The 26,521-nt window shown below is 40.5% G+C and overlaps 1 protein-coding gene across 1 annotated transcript; it reads right to left on the bottom strand.

The window, feature by feature from the left end:
* Positions 1–289: 289 nt before the first annotated feature.
* Positions 290–26,094, bottom strand: usp3 (ubiquitin specific peptidase 3). Its single transcript, XM_061969449.2, has 15 exons — positions 25,690–26,094; positions 25,524–25,584; positions 16,459–16,587; positions 15,929–16,012; positions 15,782–15,863; positions 12,733–12,812; positions 12,504–12,617; positions 7,596–7,703; positions 7,370–7,519; positions 5,521–5,627; positions 5,367–5,447; positions 5,177–5,295; positions 4,964–5,077; positions 1,113–1,177; positions 290–877 (listed from the first exon to the last, which is right to left on the bottom strand). The coding sequence occupies exons 1-15, from the start codon at positions 25,778–25,780 to the stop codon at positions 595–597; spliced, it is 1,668 nt and encodes a 555-aa protein (XP_061825433.1). The 5' UTR covers positions 25,781–26,094; the 3' UTR covers positions 290–594.
* Between the last annotated feature and the right edge of the window lie 427 nt (positions 26,095–26,521).

Genomic DNA, 26,521 nt, shown 5'->3' with positions numbered 1-26,521 from the left:
CTTGTGATTGTTGTTACGCGATTTCGTGAATAAAACTTAAAAAAATAAATATTTTTTTAATTAATGAAAAACCGTATTTTTTATCACTGCAACCGTAGCCCTTAATAGGTTGATGAAAACCGTACTAATTACGGGAAAACCGGAGTAGTTGGCAGGTATGATAATGTCAAGTGTGGTCCTGTAATTGTTAAACTTGGTTCTAAACAGTTTTATTTTGTGGAGTATGATGACAAAAGCTGACAATCTTCATGCTCAGACGGTTCAACTTCTCCAACAAATAAAGAAAATATTTTGATCAGAAAGTGTATTTTTTCATGAAGTCATAGTCAAAGTACATACAAAATGTTTCATTTTCTATTAGGACAATTTCACAGCCTGGTTGAGCTTTTGAAGTGTAAAGACTACATCCCCTACATAACTAAGAGGTTATCTGCAGGTGGTGAAGATAAAAACATGCTAAAGGTCTCACATCACTGATATTCTCACCTTCACGTGATTCCAACAACAATTGTTGTCATATGGGTCCTAAAAAGTGTCATTAAGGTGAAGAAGAAAAGCAGTCTGATTCACTGCGTTATTGTTGATTGGGTTTTCTCAGCGTTTGATCCCCGTCGTGTTTTTTAACGGCGAGCTATCTGATGCAGACGAGTCTTCTAAAGCATTGTCGACATCCAATAGGTTCATAGCCACCTCTGCAGGACTTGTGCCCATCGCGGTCCTTCCTGATGCCACCTGCTCAGTCCTCTCCACATAGAAGAGGATGTATGCCTTGGCCTTCCTCACCGTTTCTTCGCTGGCCAAAGTCACTGTGCTGTCGTTGAAATGGTACCAGCGCCCCTCGTGGCTGCCGTAAGCCGTGTAATGGCCCGATCCCACCCTGCCAACACGCACACGTGCAGTAGGTCACATTCTGTTTCAAAGTAAACAGGAGGCTGCTGTTGGCGTGACGTAAGCAGTCACATGGCACAACATTGCCTTCTAGAGGTCACTGACAGAACAGCAGCCAGTATTGTTGACACGCCCAATCTGTTTCAATTCAGAGGGAGAGAATGCACCTGCCACCAAATTCTAATACTGATCACGTTTTATTTATGCCTGTAAGTTGTACTCACCCAGATCCATGATGCACTACAATGGCCACCAGGTCATACAAACAGCTTCCTGCCAGCAAGCTCTCCTGCCCACGAGACAAAAACAAGGTGAGTTTATTTTGCATCATTCCATATTATCTTGCTTTTACATATTCACTTAAATACATGGCAACGTATTTAACAGATGTTATAGCTGTCAAGTCAAGATTTTGCAGGTAGAATTAGTTGTGGAGTGGCGCCCCCTACAGGCTGAAGCCAATTCCAGCCACAGATTGGTATGTAACTCAGCCAATGATGATCTTCTCAGACACACCCGTCCGTGTCCTGACTCCTTCATCATAATCATCATCATTTCTTTGTATTCCTTTCATGAAAATGCATATATACAAGCCTCTGGAGGACAGAGTCAAACAACTTGCACTGAGCCTAGTCTATAAAATCCGCTACACCTCCCTGATACCGAAGTACATGTCAAACTACTTCCTTAACGTAAATGACCGCCATAACCACAACACCAGGGGGAGCTCCACTAACCACGTTAAACCCAGATTCCCATCTAACAAAGGTCTTAACTCTTTCTCTTTCTATGCCACATTAATGTGGAATGCACTCCCAACAGATGTAAAAGAAAGTGCATCTCTATCCTCCTTCAAAACCACACTAAAACAACACCTCCACCCCTAAACTAACACCGTCCCCGGGTTGTAAATAATCAAATGTATATACTTGTTCTTATGCTTTCTGATCTCTCTCTCTATGTCCACTACTTGCTGTACATATCCTACCAAGTCACACCTACACTGTTTCAATGTCCATTTCTCTGATGATGCAATTGTTGATGACTGAAGTGCTGATATCAACCAAACCTAACCCCCCCCACACACACACACCCCGGATTGTACATAATGTAAATAATTCAATGTATATACTCTGATGATTATCCTGTGTGATGACTACATTATGATGATAGTATATGTTTGTACCATGATTTGATTTACGTGGACCATTTAGTGGTCAATTGTTCGGAATATGTACTGTACTGTGCAATCTACTAATAAAAGTCTCAATCAATAACGTACAGTTATCATTGTTTTTAACATTGTTGTTTTGTTTCTTATACATTTCCATGGTCAGAAAAGAGCAGATAGAAGAATAATATTCTTATATTTATCTGCCCCCTTTTTTAACACAAATGATTTGAGATGACTTTATCACGGTTCCCTCCACCAACACCCCAACTCCAACATACTTTTTCATTTTCACAATGACACGTCCAAATAAAATCAATCAGTTTGATATAATGCCAGTTGTCTCTTTTTGGAACTCTTTTTAAATTCCAAAATATTCTTACACCTTTTTAATTCTTTCTTTAGAGAATTCCATGCTTCCACAGCAGCAACAGACAAGCACATTTGTTTCAAATTAGTTTGCGCTCTTGGATGTTTAAAGTCATACTTCTTTGATTCTCATCTTCACACGAATAACTTTTGTAAGTCCTTCGGAAGAACTTTATTTCTAGCTTTGAACATCTAATAGAGTATGCAATTCTACAATGTCTTTTAGTTTTAATAATCCTGACTTAATGAAGAGTCTCTTTATCCTACTTTAAAAATAATACGAATTGCTCTTTTCTGTAAAAGAAAAGACCAGCTTGATACGCAGCTGGTCATCACTCACACTTGCATTTATCAAATTACCGTATTTTCCGCACTATTAGCCGCACCTAAAAACCACAAATTTACTCAAAAGCTGACAGTGCGGCTTATAACCCGGTGCGCTTTATATATGGATTAATATTAAGATTCATTTTCATAAAGTTTAGGTCTCGCAACTACGGTAAACAGCCGCCATCTTTTTTCCCCGTAGAAGAGGAAGTGCTTCTTCTTCTACGCAAGCAACCGCCAAGGTAAGCACCCGCCCCCATAGAAGAGGAAGCGCTTCTTCTTCTACTGTAAGCAACCACCCGCCCCCGTAGAAGAAGAAGTAGCGCGCGGATATTACGTTTCATTTCCTTTGTGTGTTTACATCTGTAAAGACCACAAAATGGCTCCTACTAAGCGACAGGTTTCCGGTTCATGAAAAGACGCAATCTCTCCATCCGCACACGGACTACTATTTCACAGCAACTGCCTAAAGACTTTCAAGAAAAGCTGGCTACTTTCCGTGCATATTGTAAAAACAAGATAGCTGAAAAAAAGATCCGGCCAGAGAACATTATCAACATGGACGAGGTTCTACTGACTTTTGATATTCCTGTGAACCGCACTGTGGATACAACGGGAGCACGTACGGTGAATATTCGCACCACAGGGAATGAGAAGTCATCCTTCACTGTGGTTCTAGCTTGCCATGCTAATGGCCAGAAACTTCCACCCATGGTGATATTCATAAGGAAGACCTTGCCAAAAGAGACCTTTCCAGCCGGCGTCATCATAAAAGCTAACTCGAAGGGATGGATGGATGAAGAAAAGATGAGCGAGTGGTTAAGGGAAGTTTACGCGAAGAGGCCGGGTGGCTTTTTTCACGCAGCTCCGTCCATGTTGATATACGACTCCATGCGCGCCCACATCACGCTGGTTTTTAATATATTATTAAAGTTTGACTGACCTATCTGACTGTTTTTTTGACATTCCCTTTAGCGCAGTTAGATGCGGCTTACAACACGGGGCGGCTTATAGGTGGACAAAGTTTTGAAATATGCCGTTCATTGAAGGCGCGGCTTATAACCCAGGGCGGCTTATGGTGCGGAAAATACGGTACTATTTTTCCTTTCACGATATTACTTTTGTGTAGGACTGAAAAACAGTTTTACCTTAACTTACGATACATTTTAGATATAATTTGTCTTAGCCTTTTCTTTTTTGCTTTAAGTTGCAAGCATACCTTGCATTATGAGCATTTGTAGCAAGATTGTGCCGTTTGAACACTAAAGAGTTCTATTGTTACACGTAGATGTTCCTGCTTCATTTACACAGGAAACAAACATACGTTTTGATAAGAGGGTTGACGGGTGTGTTAGAGCATCCTGCCCTGCAAACATCAGAAATAAGAAAGTTAGTGTGAAAGAGAGGAAACAGACAACCGAGCCAGAGTAACAAACCATTAAAAACATGTCCTACCAGTTAACAGTCTACCCAGCGAGTTAGCCCCAACTACACAAGCTGCAGAAACAAACGTCCAAACGGCGAACATTTATCCATAAAAATATTAAGAAGTGGCAGATGCTGTATTTGACGTGTTTCAATTTGTTCTATATAGTCCCGACTCAACAAAATGGACAGTTGGGCATTACCTTTGGTACACAGGCATACCGTACATATCGCTTGTCAACTCTGACTTCTCTGGTCTGCCAATCAAATATCTCCCGGTGTAACATTAAACGCAATCTCCTAGTGATAGTGTTGCCAGATGTCACGCGAGAAACAAGCAACCAGTTCCATGAAAACAAGTCGTTTATATTAAGCGACAACACTAGATGGAGAAGCAGCCGAAAGAGACACTGCAGTAGTCTGCTCCCCAAAGTAAATTCTGAACAATATTGTTAAATTATTGCATAAAACTACTATAATTCCTTGTAGTACATTCTATTGAAATGTTTAAACAACATTTCTTATCAAAATGTGTTTGTTTATATTTAAAAAGCATGTTACATGTTGAAACTGCGTGTTTTGGAAGGGCCAAGCATGGTTTCAATTGATTTCAACTCATTTCAATGAGCGAGGCTGCTTTGATATACGAGTGTTCTGAGTTAGCAGCTCGTGGGTTGCGGTACTACTGTCGTTCAACCTGTTAAGCCCCCTTCTTTCTGAATCAAGACTACAGGAGCCCGGTGCAGTTTTAGCTGAGGCAGGCAGACGGCACACAAAGCTTACCTCAAGTAAGTAGCCCTTCATGTCTAAGTCTTTTAGAGGAAACTCCACATAAGTGTCCACTTTATTTCTCAAAAAAGCAGTCCAGTGGAACCTTTTCAAGTGCAAGCACAAAACCTGCATTTGGAAAGAAAACCTTCATTCAACCAAAAGACAGTACATTTTCCCACGCTAACTGAGCAAGAATAATAAGTTTAATCTAACTCCTCCTCTTACCTTTGGAAGCTTCTGGATCCAGAACTTCTTGGTGGATTTTTGTCGTTTCTTACACTTGTGGCAATAGTACAGCTCTGTTTCGTCCAGCTCTTCCAGGTCAGTAAAGCTTCGTAAGCATTCTAAAACAGTCATTGGGCTTTATGTTACCCAAAATAGTAGCACATCTGACACAGGAGACCTTATATCTTACCACGCAAAGTGCATGTCGGCCCTGGTTCTTGATCCTTACTCCTCTTTTGTCTAAACTGACTGGGGATGTCCAGAGACAGATCTAGTATGACAAAATGAGAAAAAATATTGGATTGTTAGTCATACTCTCTACATAAGTGTGTTTGGTGTCTTACCAAGAAAAGGGTCAAACTTGCGGGATTCTGTCCCACATATCAAACAGTTGACTTCATTTTGAAGGATCCCACCAAAAATAGATGTGACAATGCTGGGAGTTCCGTTTCTGCAACATTACAAGCAGACACAAACACAATGTGCATACAAAACATGCTGAGTACAACACAAACACTGCAAAAAACTAATTACTACATGATTAATTACAGCATGTACTTCTACAGGCTAAGACTTTGTTTAGATCAGGGGTGTCCAAACTTACCCCCAAGCATTTGGGGGTAATTTTGATTTGTTTTAATTTTCAAAACCAATACAATATACCGGTATGTATCCCCCATATATGGGCTTCAGACATTTAAGTGTTAAAATTAAGTCATATATATATATATGTATATATATATATACACAGACACACACACACACACACATATATATATATATATATACACATACATATACACATATATATATATATATATATATATATATGTATATGTGTATATATCTATATATGTGTATGTATTAGGGATGTCCGTAGGGAGGCTTCCCTGCTGCCATGTTATGGTATGCGGTCAGGCCCACGCTAGACTCAGGGAGATGAACGTCCCTGCCATGCATAGTCCATTGGGACTCATTCCATATACACAACAGCAATAACACCGGGGTTAAAATGTGGGTACAGTATGGATCCTTCAGCTGGCTGCAGGGGGCGGAAGGGAGACGTCCCTGTCGTTGATCCACCACCCAGAAATGTTCCGGGATTAAAGGAGCGAAACATCCGTGAAAGGTGGCTCCCGGCTGATGACCCTGCAGCCAGCCCCACATGGCACTGTCGGAGGTGCGTCAGGCAGTAATGCCCTGCAAGTGTTAACTTGTGCTTACATATATATATATATATATATATATATATATATATATATATATATATATATATATATATATATATATATATATATATATATATATATATATATATATGTATGTATATATATATACATATTTATATATATATATATATATATATATATATATATATATATACACACACACACAGGTGTATGTACATACACACACACACACACACATACCTACATTTATACACATACATACATACACATTTACACACACTCACATACATACATTTTTTTTATTATTTTTTTTACTTTCAACGCTTAAATATCTTTAGATCAACTTTAGATCTATCCGTTGACATAACGTTTAAAATGTTCTTACGTTTTATGCCCTTTTTGTCAAACAGTAAAGTGGAATATTTGATGTGGAGTAAATCGAGCCCTAAATAGGTAAATAATTCATAACATTGTTTCTAATTATTGTTTTTTGAGCAATGATATTAAAAAAAAAAAAAGTTCCACTAAAATTATTAGCAATCCAAAAGGGCCCAAAACTGTGAAAAATAAATACATTTAATGCTTTAATCTCTAAATCAACTTCTGACCTATACGTCGAAGATAAGTTTTAATTATTTATGTATGTTTTTTAATATTTTATGCCCTTTTATTTTGTCTGTTTTTATTTATATGGCAAACACACAAAATATGCAATACTTCCCCAATTTTTCTTGTTACATTTCACTTCTTTGCTCTTTTATTCCACGTTTTATGGTTTTTTTGTAATGGTATTTCAAAAATGTTCTGCAGGCCGTAAAAATATGCTGCGGGCCACAAATGGCCCACGGGCCGCACTTAGGACACCCCTGGTTTAGATAGATAAGGGAGCATGAACTATACACTTCACATAAGAATATTATACAAAATTAGCATGGACCTAGATTCATTGTGAACAGTATTTAACAGTCGTAAACACACAAATAGTTGTAACAGGTCAACTTACAAGCAACATTTGCCATCAGTGCTGGAGGTTCTGAGCCCACCCTGAGGTGACACGGTCTCTGTTGCCCCGTTCTGGTTTTGCTGGAGCTCCCTGTGGAGATGGTCCAGCAGGTAGCGCATGAACTCGTGGGCATCCTGCTGCTGATAGCCCCTGAATCAATGGAAGCACCACAGATTAAACGGTTAGGTCCAAGGCAGTGAAAGCATTTAACAACTCTACAAGTTACCTGAAACTTGGCATGATTTTCCATACGGCATAAAATAGGGAGTCTGGACTGAAGGCTCCGCCTTGCCAGAGGGAACAAAATGTCTTCCTTAACTCTTCAACCAGCAACCTGTTTTAAACCAAACCAAAATGTTTGTCACTATCAACATGTACTATGCGCAACATTTTCCTTTTGTTGCAGCAAATAGCTTTGAATTGCTGTTTTTAGGATATTGAGGCAAAATGGAGTGCACTACATAAATGCAACCAAAAAAGGCGCTGTTGAATCAACTTGTTTGTGGTGTAAAGAAAAACACCATGAAAGCAGCTATGTGTATGCAAACCTCCACTGTGGCACAACCTCTTTGGACAGCATAATCAATACAATTATGGTACTGAAACATGAGTTCAGAACATTCATTACTTTAAAAACTATATTTTTTTAGAATTGGTATTGATTTTGACCAAGATTTTGAAAAATGGGTTATCATGTTGCAGTCTTGATGTGTGGATAGTTTATTTTGATGCTGCTCTCACAGAAGCTAGTTCATTCAAGACATTATAGAGAAGAGGTGCCCACACTTTTTTAGCAGGCGAGCTACTTTTGAAATGACCAAGTCGAAGTGATCTGCCTCATCTTCACATATACATATAGTATATATACAGGTAAAAGCCAGTAAATTAGAATATTTTGAAAAACTTGATTTATTTCAGTAATTGCATTCAAAAGGTGTAACTTGTACATTATATTTATTCATTGCACACAGACTGATGCATTCAAATGTTTATTTCATGTAATTTTGATGATTTGAAGTGGCAACAAATGAAAATCCAAAATTCCGTGTGTCACAAAATTAGAATATTACTTAAGGCTAATACAAAAAAGGGATTTTTAGAAATGTTGGCCAACTGAAAAGTATGAAAATGAAAAATATGAGCATGTACAATACTCAATACTTGGTTGGAGCTCCTTTTGCCTCAATTACTGCGTTAATGCGGCGTGGCATGGAGTCGATGAGTTTCTGGCACTGCTCAGGTGTTATGAGAGCCCAGGTTGCTCTGATAGTGGCCTTCAACTCTTCTGCGTTTTTGGGTCTGGCATTCTGCATCTTCCTTTTCACAATACCCCACAGATTTTCTATGGGGCTAAGGTCAGGGGAGTTGGCGGGCCAATTTAGAACAGAAATACCATGGTCCGTAAACCAGGCACGGGTAGATTTTGCGCTGTGTGCAGGCGCCAAGTCCTGTTGGAACTTGAAATCTCCATCTCCATAGAGCAGGTCAGCAGCAGGAAGCATGAAGTGCTCTAAAACTTGCTGGTAGACGGCTGCGTTGACCCTGGATCTCAGGAAACAGAGTGGACAGACACCAGCAGATGACATGGCACCCCAAACCATCACTGATGGTGGAAACTTTACACTAGACTTCAGGCAACGTGGATCCTGTGCCTCTCCTGTCTTCCTCCAGACTCTGGGACCTCGATTTCCAAAGGAAATGCAAAATTTGCTTTCGTCAGAAAACATGACTTTGGACCACTCAGCAGCAGTCCAGCTGGTGTCGGTCCACTCTGTTTCCTGAGATCCAGGGTCAACGCAGCCGTCTACCAGCAAGTTTTAGAGCACTTCATGCTTCCTGCTGCTGACCTGCTCTATGGAGATGGAGATTTCAAGTTCCAACAGGACTTGGCGCCTGCACACAGCGCAAAATCTACCCGTGCCTGGTTTACGGACCATGGTATTTCTGTTCTAAATTGGCCCGCCAACTCCCCTGACCTTAGCCCCATAGAAAATCTGTGGGGTATTGTGAAAAGGAAGATGCAGAATGCCAGACCCAAAAACGCAGAAGAGTTGAAGGCCACTATCAGAGCAACCTGGGCTCTCATAACACCTGAGCAGTGCCAGAAACTCATCGACTCCATGCCACGCCGCATTAACGCAGTAATTGAGGCAAAAGGAGCTCCAACCAAGTATTGAGTATTGTACATGCTCATATTTTTCATTTTCATACTTTTCAGTTGGCCAACATTTCTAAAAATCCCTTTTTTGTATTAGCCTTAAGTAATATTCTAATTTTGTGACACACGGAATTTTGGATTTTCATTTGTTGCCACTTCAAATCATCAAAATTAAATGAAATAAACATTTGAATGCATCAGTCTGTGTGCAATGAATAAATATAATGTACAAGTTACACCTTTTGAATGCAATTACTGAAATGAATCAAGTTTTTCAAAATATTCTAATTTACTGGCTTTTACCTGTACACATATATACATACATGTATACACATACCGTATTTTTCGGAGTATAAGTCGCACCGGAGCATGAGTCGCACCTGCCGAAAATGCGTAATAATGAAGGAAAAAACATATAAGTCGCACTGGAGCCCGGCCAAACTATGAAAAAAACTGCGACTTATAGTCCAAAAAATACGGTACATATATACAAATATACATACATACATACCGTATCATGTATATATATATATATTTGTTTGTACTATGTTTAACACATATAGACTTTTCTTTCATGAAGACAAGAAACGACTGCCAAATTGATATGCCGATTTCAAAAGGCCACGGCCCCCTGACACCCCTTCTCAACGGTCTATGTGACGTCAAGGCTTGGTTAGCCCAGAATTTTTTCATAATGAATGAGGGAAAAACGGAAATTGTAGTTTTTGGTCCGGCCCTCACTGACTTGGGACCATTGCAAAATGATGTGCGTCCCAAAGTCACCAGCCTTGGCGTCACTATAGACAGCCATTTTAAACTTGACAAACAAGTCAATGGCGTTTTAAAATCGTGTTTTTATCATCTTCGTCTTTTAGTAAAGGTAAAACCGTTTTTATCTTTTAACCTTTTTGAACAAGTCGTGCATGCTTTTATTTCAAGTGGCCTGGACTACTGCAATGCACTTTATGCTGGCATTAGCCAGAAAGCTCTCTCCCGGTTGCAGTTAGTCCAGAATGCGGCAGCACGACTTTTAACAGGGGCCAGGAAACGCCAGCATATAACCCCAATTCTTCAGTTTGCTCTGGCTCCCTGTTCATTTTAGAATTGATTTTAAAACCTTGCTGTTTGTTTTTAAAGCTTTACATGGACTGGCACCTCAGTATATCTCGGACCTCATCAAAATTTAATAATAATAATAATAATAATAATAACTGGGATTTATATAGCGCTTTTCTAAGTACCCAAAGTCACTTTACATGTAGAACCCATCAATCATTCACACCTGGTGGTGGTAAGCTACTTTCATAGCCACAGCTGCCCTGGGGTAGACTGACGGAAGCGTGGCTGCAATTTGCGCCAACGGCCCCTCCGACCACCACTTATTCATCATTCAATTCACCGGTGTGAGTGGCACCGGGGGCAAAGGGTGAAGTGTCCTGCCCAAGGACACAACGGCAGCGATTTTTGGATGGTAAGAGGCGGGGAGCGAACCTGCAACCCTCAGGTTTCTGGCACGGTTGCTCTACCCACTACGCCATGCCGCCCCAAATTTACACTCCTGCGCGCGCTGAGGTCCGAGGGCCAGCTCCAGCTCCAGCTCGTAGTGCAAGACCAGACTTAAATCCAGGGGAGACAGGGCCTTCTCTGTGGTCGGCCCTAAGCTCTGGAACACTCTGCCCCTCCATGTTCAAACTGCTCCCACAGTGGACTGTTTTAAGTCTCGTTTTAAGACTTTTAACACTACGTGAGTTGTGTGGTCCTCTGTGTTTTTAAAATGTGATTTCTATTTACTGTTTTAATTGGTTTTACCCTTTAAAATAGTTTTTAATAATTTTTATTTTATATTGTTTTTATATGTATTTATTTTTTGTTTTTATTCGGTCATTGGTGGAGCTAAGGATAATATTTGAATATTGTTTTTAAAATTGTTGTGCAGCACTTTGGAAACATTTAGTTGTTTAAATGTGCGATATAAATAAAGTGGATTGGATTGAAGAATATCCACAGTAGTGCTGATAACTTCCACATTTTTTGAATATATACACTGTGGAAGATAAATAAAAGTCCTCCTTTCTGTTCAATACCACATGAAAGTGGTTGGTTTTTGGCATGTTTATTTGTCCAGCTTCCATACTTGTTTTTATACACTTTACAAGAAATACATTGACGGCAAATGCCTTGCTAGCTTGTGTGCGCTAGCTTTCTCTTTTTTTTTGTTAGCGCAGCCGAACGGAGCAGCACTTTGATTGTGAAGACAGGAACTGTGTGGTCAGTCTTCTGGCTTTTGACAGCAGGTACAGCGCGAGAGTCTGTTGAAATAAAAAGTCTTCCCTGCATTCCTGTTGGTCGTTTTTTTCTTAACACTGAAATGGCAGCAGCCAGTGTCCTCTCACAGGACCGTCGGTTCCCGCGAACGTCAATCAAGTGACGTCATAGTGAAGACTGATGAATGCTAATTTTAGGTCTATTTTTTAATGCCTGGCTGGTGATCGACTGGGAGCTCGCGATCCACCTAATGGGCACCCCTGGTATAGAGCAAGTGTTTGCTACTATGTTTAGTTGAAACTGTAGCGAGATATGACTGATAAGCTGCATAATTCACTCACAGATCTGTTGTTCAAATGTAAAGTGCAATACAAATATAATCTATTATTATTATCATTCGGCTGGCACCCACAACCAGCGTTGCTATGCTGGCCTGTCAAGATTAAAAACGTTTTTAAAAGGTATTTGGATGTTTTTTTTAGTTAGCAGACACATAACTGCGAGCAAATAAAGAGCAATGTTTTGCATGTGTTACATGCCCTAAATACTGTGTTCTGTTGGGTATTTAGGCAATCGTAAAAGTTGGGTCCCTCAAGTGACTCCTTATTAGTTCCGCTAGCAGCACCCTCAGTTTCCCCACACAGAATGAAAGACCTTCTTTAACACTGTTCTCTGCTAACGAATGACTCCTTAACCGGACGAGGACCTTACACACTGGTGTCCCCTTGGCTGCGAGTGTGGTACGTCCTCTTTCCAGCCGTCTTACCACTGCGTAACGACACGACTGGCAACCCTTTAAAATAACAGCTGAATTGCTCGATGTTACTGCAAAGGAAACAAGAGGTAGGTAAGTTTGATTGCTCCAAATTCAATGTCGTGAAAGTAAATATTGATTAGATGTTTTGAACACCCAAAAGCTTTATTTGAGATGAGGACTCACCTGAGCGACTGCAGAATGGCATTCATGAAGCATGTGTTACCCAGGTTACGCAAGCCAGTGGCTCCCAAAGCAGGCCCATCCTGAAAGATCAAACATCAACATACACAAAAAAATTAAGTTAAAGGGGAACTGCACTTTTTGGGGGAATTTTGCCCATAATTCCCAATCCTTATGTAAGACAAGCAAATGTTTTTCTTTTTTTATGCATTTGATCTAATAAATAAATGCAATCAAAAGTCCGCTTACAATAGAGCCGACGGGAGTTGCGCAATTCTGCTAATAAAGCGCTTAAAAAACATCCAAACATCCCAGAACAAGCTAGTCAGATTACTTCTAGACCTCCACCCCAGATCACACCTCACTCCTACCCACTTCTCCAAAGTGGGCTGGCTCAGGGTGGAGGACAGACTAAAACAATTTGCACTGAGCCTAGTCTATAAAAACCGCTACACCTCCCTGATACCGAAGTACATGTCAAACTACTTCCTTAACGTAAATGACCGCCATAACCACAACACCAGGGGGAGTTCCACAAACCACGTTAAACCCAGATTCCCATCTAACAAAGGTATTAACTCATTCTCCTTCTATGCCACATCAATATGGAATGCACTCCCAACAGGTGTAAAAGAAAGTGCATCTCTATCATCCTTCAAAACCGCACTAAAAGAACACCTCCAGGCAACTTCAACCCTTGACTAACACCCTCCCTTCCACATCCCACCTCCCCGGATTGTAAATAATCAAAAGTATTTCTAATGTATATACTTGTTCTTATGATATCTGAACTCACTATGTTCTCTGCTCGCTGTACATATCCTACCAAGTCACACCTACACTGTTTCAATGTCCATTTCTCTGATGATGCAATTGTTGATGACTGAAGTGTTGATATCAACCAAACCCTCCTCATGCCACACCCCGAATTGTAAATACCGTATTTTCCGCACTATTAGCCGCACCTAAAAACCACACATTTTCTCAAAAGCTGACAGTGCGGCTTATAACCCGGTGCGCTTTATATATGGATTAATATTAAGATTCATTTTCATAAAGTTTCGGTCTCGCAACTACGGTAAACAGCCGCCATCTTTTTTCCCCGTAGAAGAGGAAGCGCTTCTTCTTCTATGGTAAGCAACCACCCGCCCCCATAGAAGAAGAAGCGCGCGGGTATTACGTTTCATTTCCTTTGTGTGTTCCATGTTGATATACGACTCCATGCGCGCCCACATCACAGATGGTGTCAAAAAACAAGTGAAGCACACAAATACAACACTCGCCGTCATTCCGGGTGGATTAACCAAAGAACTCCAACCGCTCGATATTGGTGTCAACAGGGCATTTAAAGCACGACTGCGAACGGCGTGGGAACAATGGATGACCGAAGGCGAACACACCTTCACTAAGACTGGGAGACAGCGCCGGACGACATACGCCAACATCTGCCAGTGGATCGTAAATGCCTGGGCGGATATTTCGGTCACAACTGTGGTCCGAGCTTTCCGGAAGGCAATGACTTCGACGAGACGGAGCCGGCCATTTTGGATCCCGTATTCGCCCAACTTTTTAATTCGGACACCGAAGGAGAAGAATTCGAGGGATTTATGAATGAAGAATAACTTCAGAAAGTGAGCGTTATGTTTATTTTGTGTGTTGTGACATTAACGTTCGAGCAACATTAAGTTATTGATGTTATTGCTCTGCACTATTTTGAATTTTACTATGTTTGTGATTGCACATTTACACATTACCGTACATTTTGGGAGTGAACAGAGTTGTTAGAACGCTGGTTTTTAATATATTATTAAAGTTTGACTGACCTATCTGACTGTTTTTTTGACATTCCCTTTAGCGCAGTTAGATGCGGCTTATAACACGGGGCGGCTTATAGGTGGACAAAGTTTTGAAATATGCCGTTCATTGAAGGCGCGGCTTATAACCCAGGGCGGCTTATGGTGCGGAAAATACGGAATGTTAATAATTCAATGTATATACTCTAATGATTAACTTGTGTGATGACTGTATTATGATGATAGTATATATTTTTACCATGAATTGATTTACGTGGACCCCGACTTAAACAAGTGTAAAAACTTATTGGGGTGTTCCCATTTAGTGGTCAATTGTACGGAATATGTACTGTACTGTGCAATATACTAATAAAAGTTTCAATCAAAACAACCATTAACATTGTATATACACACTGTAAGTATATATGTAATGTTGTAACAGGCACATTCATCATAACATGTAATATTTACGGATTTAGACCATTTTAGGCATACAGCCACATAATTTCAAAAACGCATCTCAACGTTGATTTTTTCCTTAAACAACATCACTGATTACTACTCACTGCAGACTTCATGAGAGCCAACGAACATAATAAAACATCACTTACTGTATAAGGTCTGCTGTAATTAGGATACTGACTAATGGGATGTTGATATATTCCCATTTAGATGAAGACTTACTAATGATCCTTGCGAAGAAAACAGGGGGGTGGTACCAAGCGTCTTTTGTGTCAATCTTGCCATTCCCAGGTCTAAATTGGTTGCCAAAGTTGACCAACTTGTTGAATTCTGTCCTCATCCCTCTACTATCATGGTGAGAGGTATTATTTAAGATCGAGAATAAATTTCCACAAGCTCCGAGGCGAGAAAGCAGCTCACCAGCTGATGATGTTAAAATAGCCACACAAGCTAGTTAACCTCTCTGTGACCACAGCGGCACTATAAATAGTTTGTCTGTGATAGTGCGCATAATAACGATATCACTAATACTTGGTTAATATTCAAATCACAAAATGTAAAAAGAGTATTGTTGGCGGTTTTTGGGTGGTTATTTAGAGGGCTTTATGGGCGGAATAGAGGACCTCCCATGTACTACACTGTAAGCAGACTTGTATTTAAGAGTATGACTGCATAAAAAGAAAATGTACAACTGTCTTGTCTCTCATAATGATAGTGAACAATTGGCATAATTCCAAAAAAGTGCAGTTTCCCTTTAAAATCTAAAGTTAAAAATAAGGTAAATAAAATTGCATTACATTCTCTTTCAACATTTTCTTGTCTGGAGCTTGGTTGTCCTGGAGTTTTCTTTTTCTCTGTTTGTCACCCATTAGGGATGAGCTAAAAATGATGGAAAACATTATTTAAAACATTGCACGGTTTGTATGTAAAAATGTTGCGCTCACCTTTCCAGGGTTTGGAGATGCTCCCGCACTTTCTGCACATGCCATAGTTTGGTGTCATTGACAACAAATTCATCACATCTGTAACTATAAAGTCTACATTAGAGTCAATACTCTTCAAGAAAACACAATTTCAAATTCTGTTATTAAAGTTAAAGTACCAATGATTGTCACACACACACTAGGTGTGGCGAAATTATTCTCTGCATTTGACCCATCACCCTTGTTCACCCCCTGGGAGGTGAGGAGAGCAGTGGGCAGCAGCGATGGCCGCGCCCAGGAATCATTTTTGGTGATTTAACCCCCAATTCCAACCCGTGATGCTGAGTGCCAAGCAGGGAGGTATTGGGTCCCATTTTTATAGTCTTTGGTATGACTCGGCCGGGGTTTGAACCCACAACCTACCGATCTCAGGGCGGACACTCTAACCGCTAGGCCACTTAAAAAAATATATACATTTTTAATCCTTGGGTTGAGTAGGAAAAACAACTGTTTTGGGGAAACCTTTTGATTATTGTCAACCAGACACTCACCAAAATACACTGTAGTTGCTGGAATCCATGCAAACTGAATGTTGTCCTTTCTCTTTTTCGGCCTTCTTTTGGCTGTTTCCCGCAACTTGATTCTCTTCAAAGTGCTTTTTTGCATCGCCGTTAACATATCTAGAAAATATAACATATATACATCTTGAAAATATAACATACATTATATTTGTATACACATACACACATTTTTATATACCATATATATATAGGGCTGGGCGATAAAACAATAACAATATATATCACGATAGACATGTGATCAATATCAATAGAAAATGGGGTCGATAGAACGTTCGATAATTTCACTGAGTTCTGTTGGAAAAAAATAGGAAGAAATGCCGAGCCGGAACCGCACGGCATTCTGGGGGGTGTAGGCATAGGAAGGGCTTTGGCCTCTCAACCGCAAGGCATTCTGGGAAATGCTAACAGGGGAAAAAAAAAAAAAAAAAAGCAACAACGGCGAGCTGACGACGAGGAGTGAAACAAAACGGGAATATGAGTGCGGCAGCACGAGAGGAAATTGTAAATAAAAAAGGAAACGTCACGTCACCAGTTTGGCAGCATTTTGGATTTTTTAAAGTCCGATACGAATCAGAGTAATACTGTCTGCAAACTTTGCAAGGTCGTCCCCCCGACCAAGTCTGGGAAAACGACAAACTTATTTTACCACCTGAGCCGCTCTCACCCGCTGGAGTACAGCAGTATCAAACAGCCACAACCATCTACATCAGCCGGTGCAAGTGGAACAGCACCGAAGCGGCAACAACAGACCACCATCGAGATCATCGGCAGCAGTGCCATACGACAAAAATTCAAAACGTTATAAAGAAATAACGGATGCAGTGGTGGATCAATTAGCGAAGGACATGCTACCTACTTATATTTAAAATAAAAGTATTTAAATTCACCCTTTTTTCTCCTGGTCTTTATTTAGAATAGGTTTTTTTTTTTTATCAATAATTATCGATACCGACTGATATGAAACACTTATATCGTGATACATTTTTTAGTCATATCGCCCAGCCCTATATATATATATATATATATATATATATATATATATATATATATACACACACACACACACACACACACACACACACACACACACACACACACACACACACACACACACACACACACACACACACACACACACACACACACACACACACACACACACACACACACAGGTAAAAGCCAGTAAATTAGAATATTTTGAAAAACTTGATTTATTTCAGTAATTGCATTCAAAAGGTGTAACTTGTACATTATATTTATTCATTGCACACAGACTGATGCATTCAAATGTTTATTTCATTTAATTTTGATGATTTGAAGTGGCAACAAATGAAAATCCAAAATTCCGTGTGTCACAAAATTAGAATATTACTTAAGGCTAATACAAAAAAGGGATTTTTAGAAATGTTGGCCAACTGAAAAGTATGAAAATGAAAAATATGAGCATGTACAATACTCAATACTTGGTTGGAGCTCCTTTTGCCTCAATTACTGCGTTAATGCGGCGTGGCATGGAGTCGATGAGTTTCTGGCACTGCTCAGGTGTTATGAGAGCCCAGGTTGCTCTGATAGTGGCCTTCAACTCTTCTGCGTTTTTGGGTCTGGCATTCTGCATCTTCCTTTTCACAATACCCCACAGATTTTCTATGGGGCTAAGGTCAGGGGAGTTGGCGGGCCAGTTTAGAACAGAAATACCATGGTCCGTAAACCAGGCACGGGTAGATTTTGCGCTGTGTGCAGGCGCCAAGTCCTGTTGGAACTTGAAATCTCCATCTCCATAGAGCAGGTCAGCAGCAGGAAGCATGAAGTGCTCTAAAACTTGCTGGTAGACGGCTGCGTTGACCCTGGATCTCAGGAAACAGAGTGGACCGACACCAGCAGATGACATGGCACCCCAAACCATCACTGATGGTGGAAACTTTACACTAGACTTCAGGCAACGTGGATCCTGTGCCTCTCCTGTCTTCCTCCAGACTCTGGGACCTCGATTTCCAAAGGAAATGCAAACCAAACCAACCCAAACCATCTGCTGGTGTCGGTCCACTCTGTTTCCTGAGATCCAGGGTCAACGCAGCCGTCTACCAGCAAGTTTTAGAGCACTTCATGCTTCCTGCTGCTGACCTGCTCTATGGAGATGGAGATTTGAAGTTCCAACAGGACTTGGCGCCTGCACACAGCGCAAAATCTACCCGTGCCTGGTTTACGGACCATGGTATTTCTGTTCTAAATTGGCCCGCCAACTCCCCTGACCTTAGCCCCATAGAAAATCTGTGGGGTATTGTGAAAAGGAAGATGCAGAATGCCAGACCCAAAAACGCAGAAGAGTTGAAGGCCACTATCAGAGCAACCTGGGCTCTCATAACACCTGAGCAGTGCCAGAAACTCATCGACTCCATGCCACGCCGCATTAACGCAGTAATTGAGGCAAAAGGAGCTCCAACCAAGTATTGAGTATTGTACATGCTCATATTTTTCATTTTCATACTTTTCAGTTGGCCAACATTTCTAAAAATCCCTTTTTTGTATTAGCCTTAAGTAATATTCTAATTTTGTGACACACGGAATTTTGGATTTTCATTTGTTGCCACTTCAAATCATCAAAATTAAATGAAATAAACATTTGAATGCATCAGTCTGTGTGCAATGAATAAATATAATGTACAAGTTACACCTTTTGAATGCAATTACTGAAATAAATCAAGTTTTTCAAAATATTCTAATTTACTGGCTTTTACCCGTATATATATACATACATACACACATCTATTTTCTACACACACATATATATATATATATATATATATATATATATATATATATATATATATATATATATACATATATATATATATATATATATATATACACACACACACACATACATACACACATCTATTTTCTACTGTTTGTCCCTTTCTGGGTCACGGGGTGCTGGAGCCTATCTCAGCTGCATTCGGACGGAAGGCGGGGTACACCGTGGACAAGTCGCCATCTCATCGCAGGGCCAACACAGATAGACAACATTCGCATTTACACACTAGGGCCAATTTAGTGTTGCCAATCAACCTATGTGCATGTCTTTGGAGGTGGGAGGGGCCTATCCCCTGGTGCATGTCTTTGGAGGTGGGAGGAGCCTATCCCCAGGTGCATGTCTTTGGAGGTGGGAGGGGCCTATCCCCAGGTGCATGTCTTTGGAGGTGGGAGGAAGCCGGAGTACTTGGAGGGAACCCACGCAGGGGAGAACATGCAAACTCCACACAGAAAGACCCTGAGCCCGGGGATCGAACCCAGGACCTTCTAATTGTGAGGCACCTTGGTGACATTAGGGATGGACGGTTATGGCAAAACTAATAATCATGATTATTTTGATTCTTATTGTAATCACGATTAATTAGTAGATTATTCATTTGAAATAATGAGTACCGTATTTTTCGGACTATAAGTCGCAGTTTTTTTCATAGTTTGGCCGGGGGTGCGACTTATACTCAGGAGCGACTTATGTGTGAAATGATTAACACATTAGCGTAAAATATCAAATAATATTATTGATCTCATTCACGTAAGAGACTAGACGTATAAGATTTCATGGGATTTAGCGATTAGGAGTGACAGATTGTATAGCATGTTCTATATGTTATAGTTATTTGAATGACTCTTACCATAATATGTTACGTTAACATACCAGTTGGTTATTTATGCCTCATATAACGTACACTTATTCAGCCTGTTGTTCACTATTCTTCATTTATTTTAAATTGCCTTTCAAATGTCTATTCTTGGTGTTGGCTTTTATCAAGTAAATTTCCCCCAAAAATGCGACTTATACTCCAATGCGACTTATGTATGTTTTTTTCCTTCTTTATTATGCATTTTCGGCCGGTGCGACTTATACTCCAAAAAATACGGTAATTTAAAATGTCATATATTTATTAATTAAATGCTAAAATCCTAACATTTATTGTTGCAATACATCTTTGGACAATTTTGACCAGTATTTAAGATCAAAACATAAGTTGTGGCCACTGTTCGTACATTGATGGTACCGGTACATTGATAATCTTGTTCACAAAGCAAATGAGATGTGTTGTGGGTGTATGAATTGTTGTAGTTAGCTTTAACTTCGTAGTTAAGTCGCTGTTTCAAATGACCGTCTTGACATTCATATTGTTTATCAGGACGAGGTGGTTGAGTGTGTCAGGGATAAATGAGTGCTACCGGACACATTATTGTCCCAAATAAATGTTTCTTCTCCTCACAATTACAACATTTCACTTACATTTATGACAATTTCCTCGTTATTATTTTGTGTTTATCAGCGGATTTCCTTTTTATTGTCCAGTTATATGACACGGTCACATGAACGCAGAAATCATGCCTTCCTTTTTTGTTGAGTTTAGTGATTATTGATTAGGCATACGAGTGTTGTGACAGATAAAAAAATAGCAACAATAGTGGCATCCCAAACTTCTTGTAGACAGGCTCTTCTCTCACTTTTTTGTGGTTGCCTTTATTTTGAAAAGTATTGAAATACATGTTGATACCGAGACAATTGTGAAAATATTAGATTTATTAATAATAATCCTACTTACGGGAAATCTATTTATCGCAGTCATGTCCCTATTAACCGTGATAAATAGGGATGTCCCGATCCGATATTTGGATCGGATCGGCTGCCGATATTTGCCAAAAATTGCGTATCGACAAGGCATGGGAAAATGCCGATCCAGATCCAGTTTTAAAAAAAACTCTGGTCCGTGTTTTCCAACGCACCGATTTAAATAATACATTCCACTTTTCTGCTGCTCCGTAATTTCCGTTCCGCATTTCCCAGCACACCTTCAACACATCCACAGGTCTGTGACTTCTCACGCAGTTGCTTTTAGCTGCTGGCATTACACGACAGGCTCTTCTCACTCTTTCCTGTGTCTCCCTCTCACAGACAGCAAGCGCACCTTCTTACACACGTCACATACTGTCACGTCATACGTCACATACGTATACGTCCTCCCCGAGCAGAGAGGTAGCAGCATGGCTAACGTTAGCTGTGATGCTAGCGCAGCCGTGCGAGCAACGCTCCCTCTAAGGCAGTGGTTCTCAACCTTTTTTCAGTGATGTACCCCCTGTGAACATTTTTTTAATTCAAGTACCCCCTAATCAGAACAAAGCATTTTTGGTTGAAAAAAAGAGATAAAGAAGTAAAATACAGCACTATGTCATCAGTTTCTGATTTATAAAATTTTAAAACTTGTTGAAAAAGTAGCTAAAAGTAGCATATATTAATGCAGTATGAAGAAGAATGTTTTAATGTAGACATGCAAGCCTTGAAAGAACATTTTGAAAATCAAGACTACATTTCCTGCAAATGCGTGCATTTCTACCCTATGTTTTAACTTTAGATTTATTCTCATATCCAACTCTTTTGGCTGTCTTTTTCACACTTACGGTACATCCGGCGCCCCCCTCCACACCCTGGATTATAAATAATGTAAATAATTCAATGTGATTATCTTGTGTGATGACTGTATTATGATGATAGTATATATCTGATAGTATATATCCGTATCATGAATCAATTTAAGTGGACCCCGACTTAAACAGGTTGAAAAACTTATTGGGGTGTTACCATTTAGTGGTCAATTGTACGGAATATGTACTTCACTGTGCAACCTACTAATAAAAGTCTCAATCAATCAATCAATCAAAACACATAGAATCATCATACTGCTGTGATTATATGCATCAAGTGTTCATTCAAGGCTAAGGCAAAATATTGAGATATCTATTGTGTATCGCAATATGGCCTTAAAATATCGCAATATTAAAAAAAGGCCATATCGCCCAGCCCTAGTTCAATGATGCCATTTCTGTTTGTCATGTATAATGTTGTCTATTTTGTGTTTATCCTTGAATAAACAGGTCAGTTTCTTGTTACCAACCATTGTGTATTATTCAAACTCCCCTAATTCAGCTGGCTAGTTGTTATCAAGAGTACTAAAACCCTTTTCAGCATGATTCTGACAACTAAGTAGGCTAAATAACTTTAAACTTTAATACCGTATTTTCCGCACCATTAGCCGCACCTAAAAACCACAAATTTACTCAAAAGCTGACAGTGCGGCTTTTAACCCGGTGCGCTTTATATATGGATAAATATTAAGATTCATTTTCATAAAGTTTCGTTCTCGCAACTTCGGTAAACAGCCGCCATCTTTTTTCCCGGTAGAGCAGGAAGCGCTTCTTCTTCTACGCAAGCAACCGCCAAGGTAAGCACCCGCCCCCATAGAACAGGAAGCGCTTCTTCTTGTACTGTAAGCAACCACCTGCCCCCGGAAGAAGAAGAAGCGCGCGGTGCATGCTGGGATATGTGACGTTTCATTTCCATTTGTGTGTTTATGTAAAGACCCCAAAATGGCTCCTATTAAGTGTGTTGTCTGTCTAATTATAAATAATGCAGACGAGGCGTGTTAACTGAGTTCTCAACGTTTACTCACAGCGTGCTCATAACCACATTCTAACTGCCAGCATACAACAACGCTTCTCAGGGCTACCGCGCATGCTCGTAACTATCGTTGCATGCTGGGTAGTGTAGTTGTTATATTTGCTAGCTCATAACATCACTTTAAGAGACACGCTTACGCGCTTAATTCAATACTCGCCGTCATTCCGGGTGGATTGACAAAAGACCTCCAGCCGCTAGATATTGGTGTCAACAGGGCATTCGAAGCTAGACTGCTAACTGCGTGGGAACAATGGATGACAGAAGGCGAACACACATTCACTAAGACGGAGGCAGCGCCAGACGACGCCAACATCTGCCAGTGGATCGTAAATGCCTGGGCAGATATTTCGGTCACAACTGTGGTCCGAGCTTTCCGGAAGGCAGGATTCACAGAACTGCTGGATAACAGTGACACTGACTCCGATGACTTCGACGAGACGGAACCGTCCATTTTGGATCTCACATTTGCCCAACTTTTCACTTCGGACACCGAAGACGAAGGATTTACGAATGAAGAATAACTTCAGAAAGTGAGCGCTATGTTTATTTTGTGTGTTGTGACATTAACGTTCGAGCAACATTATGTTGCTATTGCTCTGCACTATTTTGAATTTTACTATGTTTGTGATTGCACATTTGCGTACATTTTGGGACAGAGTTGTTAGAACGCTGGTTTTCAATATATTATTAAAGTTTGACTGACCTATCTGACTGTTTTTTTGACATTCCCTTTAGCGCAGCGTAGGCGCGGCTTATAGTCCAGGCGGCTTATTGGTGGACAAAGTTATGAAATATGCCATTCATTGAAGGTGCGGCTAATAATCCGGTGCGCCTTATAGTGCGGAAAATACGGTACATGCTCGGATAGGTCAGTATCGGTATCGGTCAGTATCGGTATCGGATCGGAAATGCAAAAACAATATCGGTATCGGATCGGAAGTGCAAAAACCTGGATCGGGACATCCCTAGTGATAAACGAGGGACGAATGTATCCTTTGGTGTATAAATTAGACTACCGGTATATCTAATAATCAACCTCCACTAGAACATCTGGGTGGAATTTGTATATTCTCCCTGAGATTGTGGGGGGGGGTTCTCCGGATACTCTGGCTTGCATGTTCTTGAAAACTCTAAAACTGCCCTTAGGAGTGAAAGTGAATGGTGGGTTGTCCATACATACATACATACATACATTTTCTACCGCTTGTCCCTTACGGGGTGGCGGGGGGTGCTGGAGCCTATCTCAGCTGCACATGGGCGGAAGGCAGGGTATACCCTGGACAAGTCATAAGTACTGTATATGCCCTGTGGACCAAGCCTCTACCAAAGTCAACTAGGGTATGCTTTTGCACACCAATAGGCGAGGGCGGACCTACGTCACTTCCGCCTGCCAATCCCCTAGCAACCGTCGCCATATTGAATTCGTTGAAAACAAACCAGCTCACAGCGAACACAGCATTGACAGAAAAGGCATTTAACGAGGTTTCACGGCATTTTAAACTGTTCTAAATGGCGCATGATTATGTAAATAGTCTTTCCAGTGAGGCTAGGTTAAGATACGAGTTAAAATGTTCTGTAGTTGGATTAAACGACTGCCCTTACCGCCTTCCAGCAGATGCGTGGACTGATAATCCTACACAATGGCCGGACATGGAATTTGGAAATCTTTATGTCTACCTCACAAGCGCACCAGGTCGGTTGTTAGCTTCGGTTGTTATATAACGAATAAATCACATAAAAATGGTTAAATCACCCAAGGTATGTTGATAAATGATAATAAGGATGACACGGTGGCTACCAGTATCTGTATATTTATTATATCTGTAGAGAGATCATTCAAATTCAGTTCAGTATTATGATTTATTATTTGCTGAATTACTGGAAATAGCCTTTATACCGTATGTTATTGTTGTGCAACAACAACAACTTCAGCTGTCGAACGTTATTCAGTAAAAATTCAACGGGTTCAACATTAGCATGGACGGTATAGCCAAGTTGTGGTTAAGAAGGTGGATTTTTGTTCCTTATATTTACCAGAAACGAAGTGATCCGAACACACGACCCGGGATTTTGGGGGACTCCAGTGAGAACCGTCCTCGTTTTCCCGGTGTAAAGCTGCGAGCCATTTGTCTCGTCTCTGTGGGCTTTTAGCACGCTTTGGCAGAACAAAATACGACCTTTGTTTTCCCCGTTTCCAGTTGTGGTTTGCACAACCAAAAACAACACAGTTTTTTGGCATTTTGGAGGCAGAATGACGGGTTTAATCAGCGCAGGTCGACAGGTTAAAGAGTAATGGCGACGGTTTGTTTTCAACGCCAGTCAGGTTGCTATGGCTCGAAGAACCCGTATGTAGCTCAGTTGCCCGGATGTCGGCCCTGCCCTATGACCCGAATTATGACGGTCTGTGAAGAAATGGATCTAAACAATCAAATCTATTTTATATAAGGCCAGCTCAAATGATGCCATGTTTAGATTGTGCCTGTCTAGGAAACTGCTGATAAACATGATAGATCTAGGAAGCCTAACATAACCTTACCGTCCACAGTGGACCATCAAGCAGGAGAGGCAGAGCCATGGACTTTTATTAGATCTGCAAACTGGACAAGATCAACAAGCTCAAGTTAGTTTTGAAAGGTGTGCAGCCTACAGTTCAACATGTCGCTACTATGTTGTTTTATATGTTAACAGTTACTGCCACTCACCGCTGCAGCACCAAGAGGAAGGAGCACCGTTAGGCAGCCGAGAAAAGTCTCCAGCAGAGCTCACGTTTGAGCTCAAATGAGGACATTCCATGTTGTTTAACTCGCCGAGGAGGACGCGATAAAGTGAAGAGAAAATGTCAGCTAACAACACTTAGCCAATTAACATAAAGTGCTAGCTCAAGTTAGCTAGCCTGCTTCTATTTATGCTCGCACGTTTCCGTCTTTTTCGCGCCCAAACGTCGAAATACGTTGTTTTCCCACAACAACCGACGGGTGAGCTTTGGTCAGATGAAACACCCGCAGTGTTGTTTACACCTAGACATGTTGTATGTATGGTCAACTTGTGAAGGTAATTGATAAATAAATAGCAAGCCACAAGCGGTCGCCCCGCACAAATAGAAACAGCTTCAGGAAGTGACGTGTACGGAAGTTGACACTTTTTTTGTCGTATTGCATGACGTCATACATAGACGCCGCATCGACGCGACTGCCTGTTGGCGCTGACGAGACGTGGGGCCGCCATCTTGAAAGGGGCAACATCTCCATCTGCTGATGTGTCACCGCCTTTAATCCGTCATAACTTTCTTCATACTAAACTCATTTTCATTTGAGTTTATAGCTAGCTGGCAACAATTTCGCTGGTGGGCAAGAATACAGTACAATAGTATTCGATTCACAAAATACAAACAAAAGTAATGTTCACTCATACACAGAGGTGGGTAGTAACGCGCTACATTTACTCCGTTACATCTACTTGAGTAACTTTTGGGATAAATTGTACTTCTAAGAGTAGTTTTAATGCAACATACTTTTACTTTTACTTGAGTATATT

This window comes from Nerophis lumbriciformis, linkage group LG10, assembly GCF_033978685.3.
Source record: "Nerophis lumbriciformis linkage group LG10, RoL_Nlum_v2.1, whole genome shotgun sequence".
NCBI classification, from domain to species: Eukaryota; Metazoa; Chordata; class Actinopteri; order Syngnathiformes; family Syngnathidae; genus Nerophis; species Nerophis lumbriciformis.
Note: the sequence above shows the minus strand (reverse complement) of the source record. Positions and strands in the feature narration are given on the sequence as shown.

Coding starts and splice junctions, on each gene's coding strand:
- usp3 (XM_061969449.2), bottom strand. CDS start 25,780: ATGGAATGTCCTCATTTGAGCTCAAACGTGAGCTCTGCTGGAGACTTT. Junction 5,628..7,369: donor ACTGATGGCAAATGTTGCTT/GTAAGTTGACCT, acceptor GTAATGTTGCAG/AAACGGAACTCCCAGCATTG. Junction 878..1,112: donor GTAGTGCATCATGGATCTGG/GTGAGTACAACT, acceptor GCGTGTTGGCAG/GGTGGGATCGGGCCATTACA.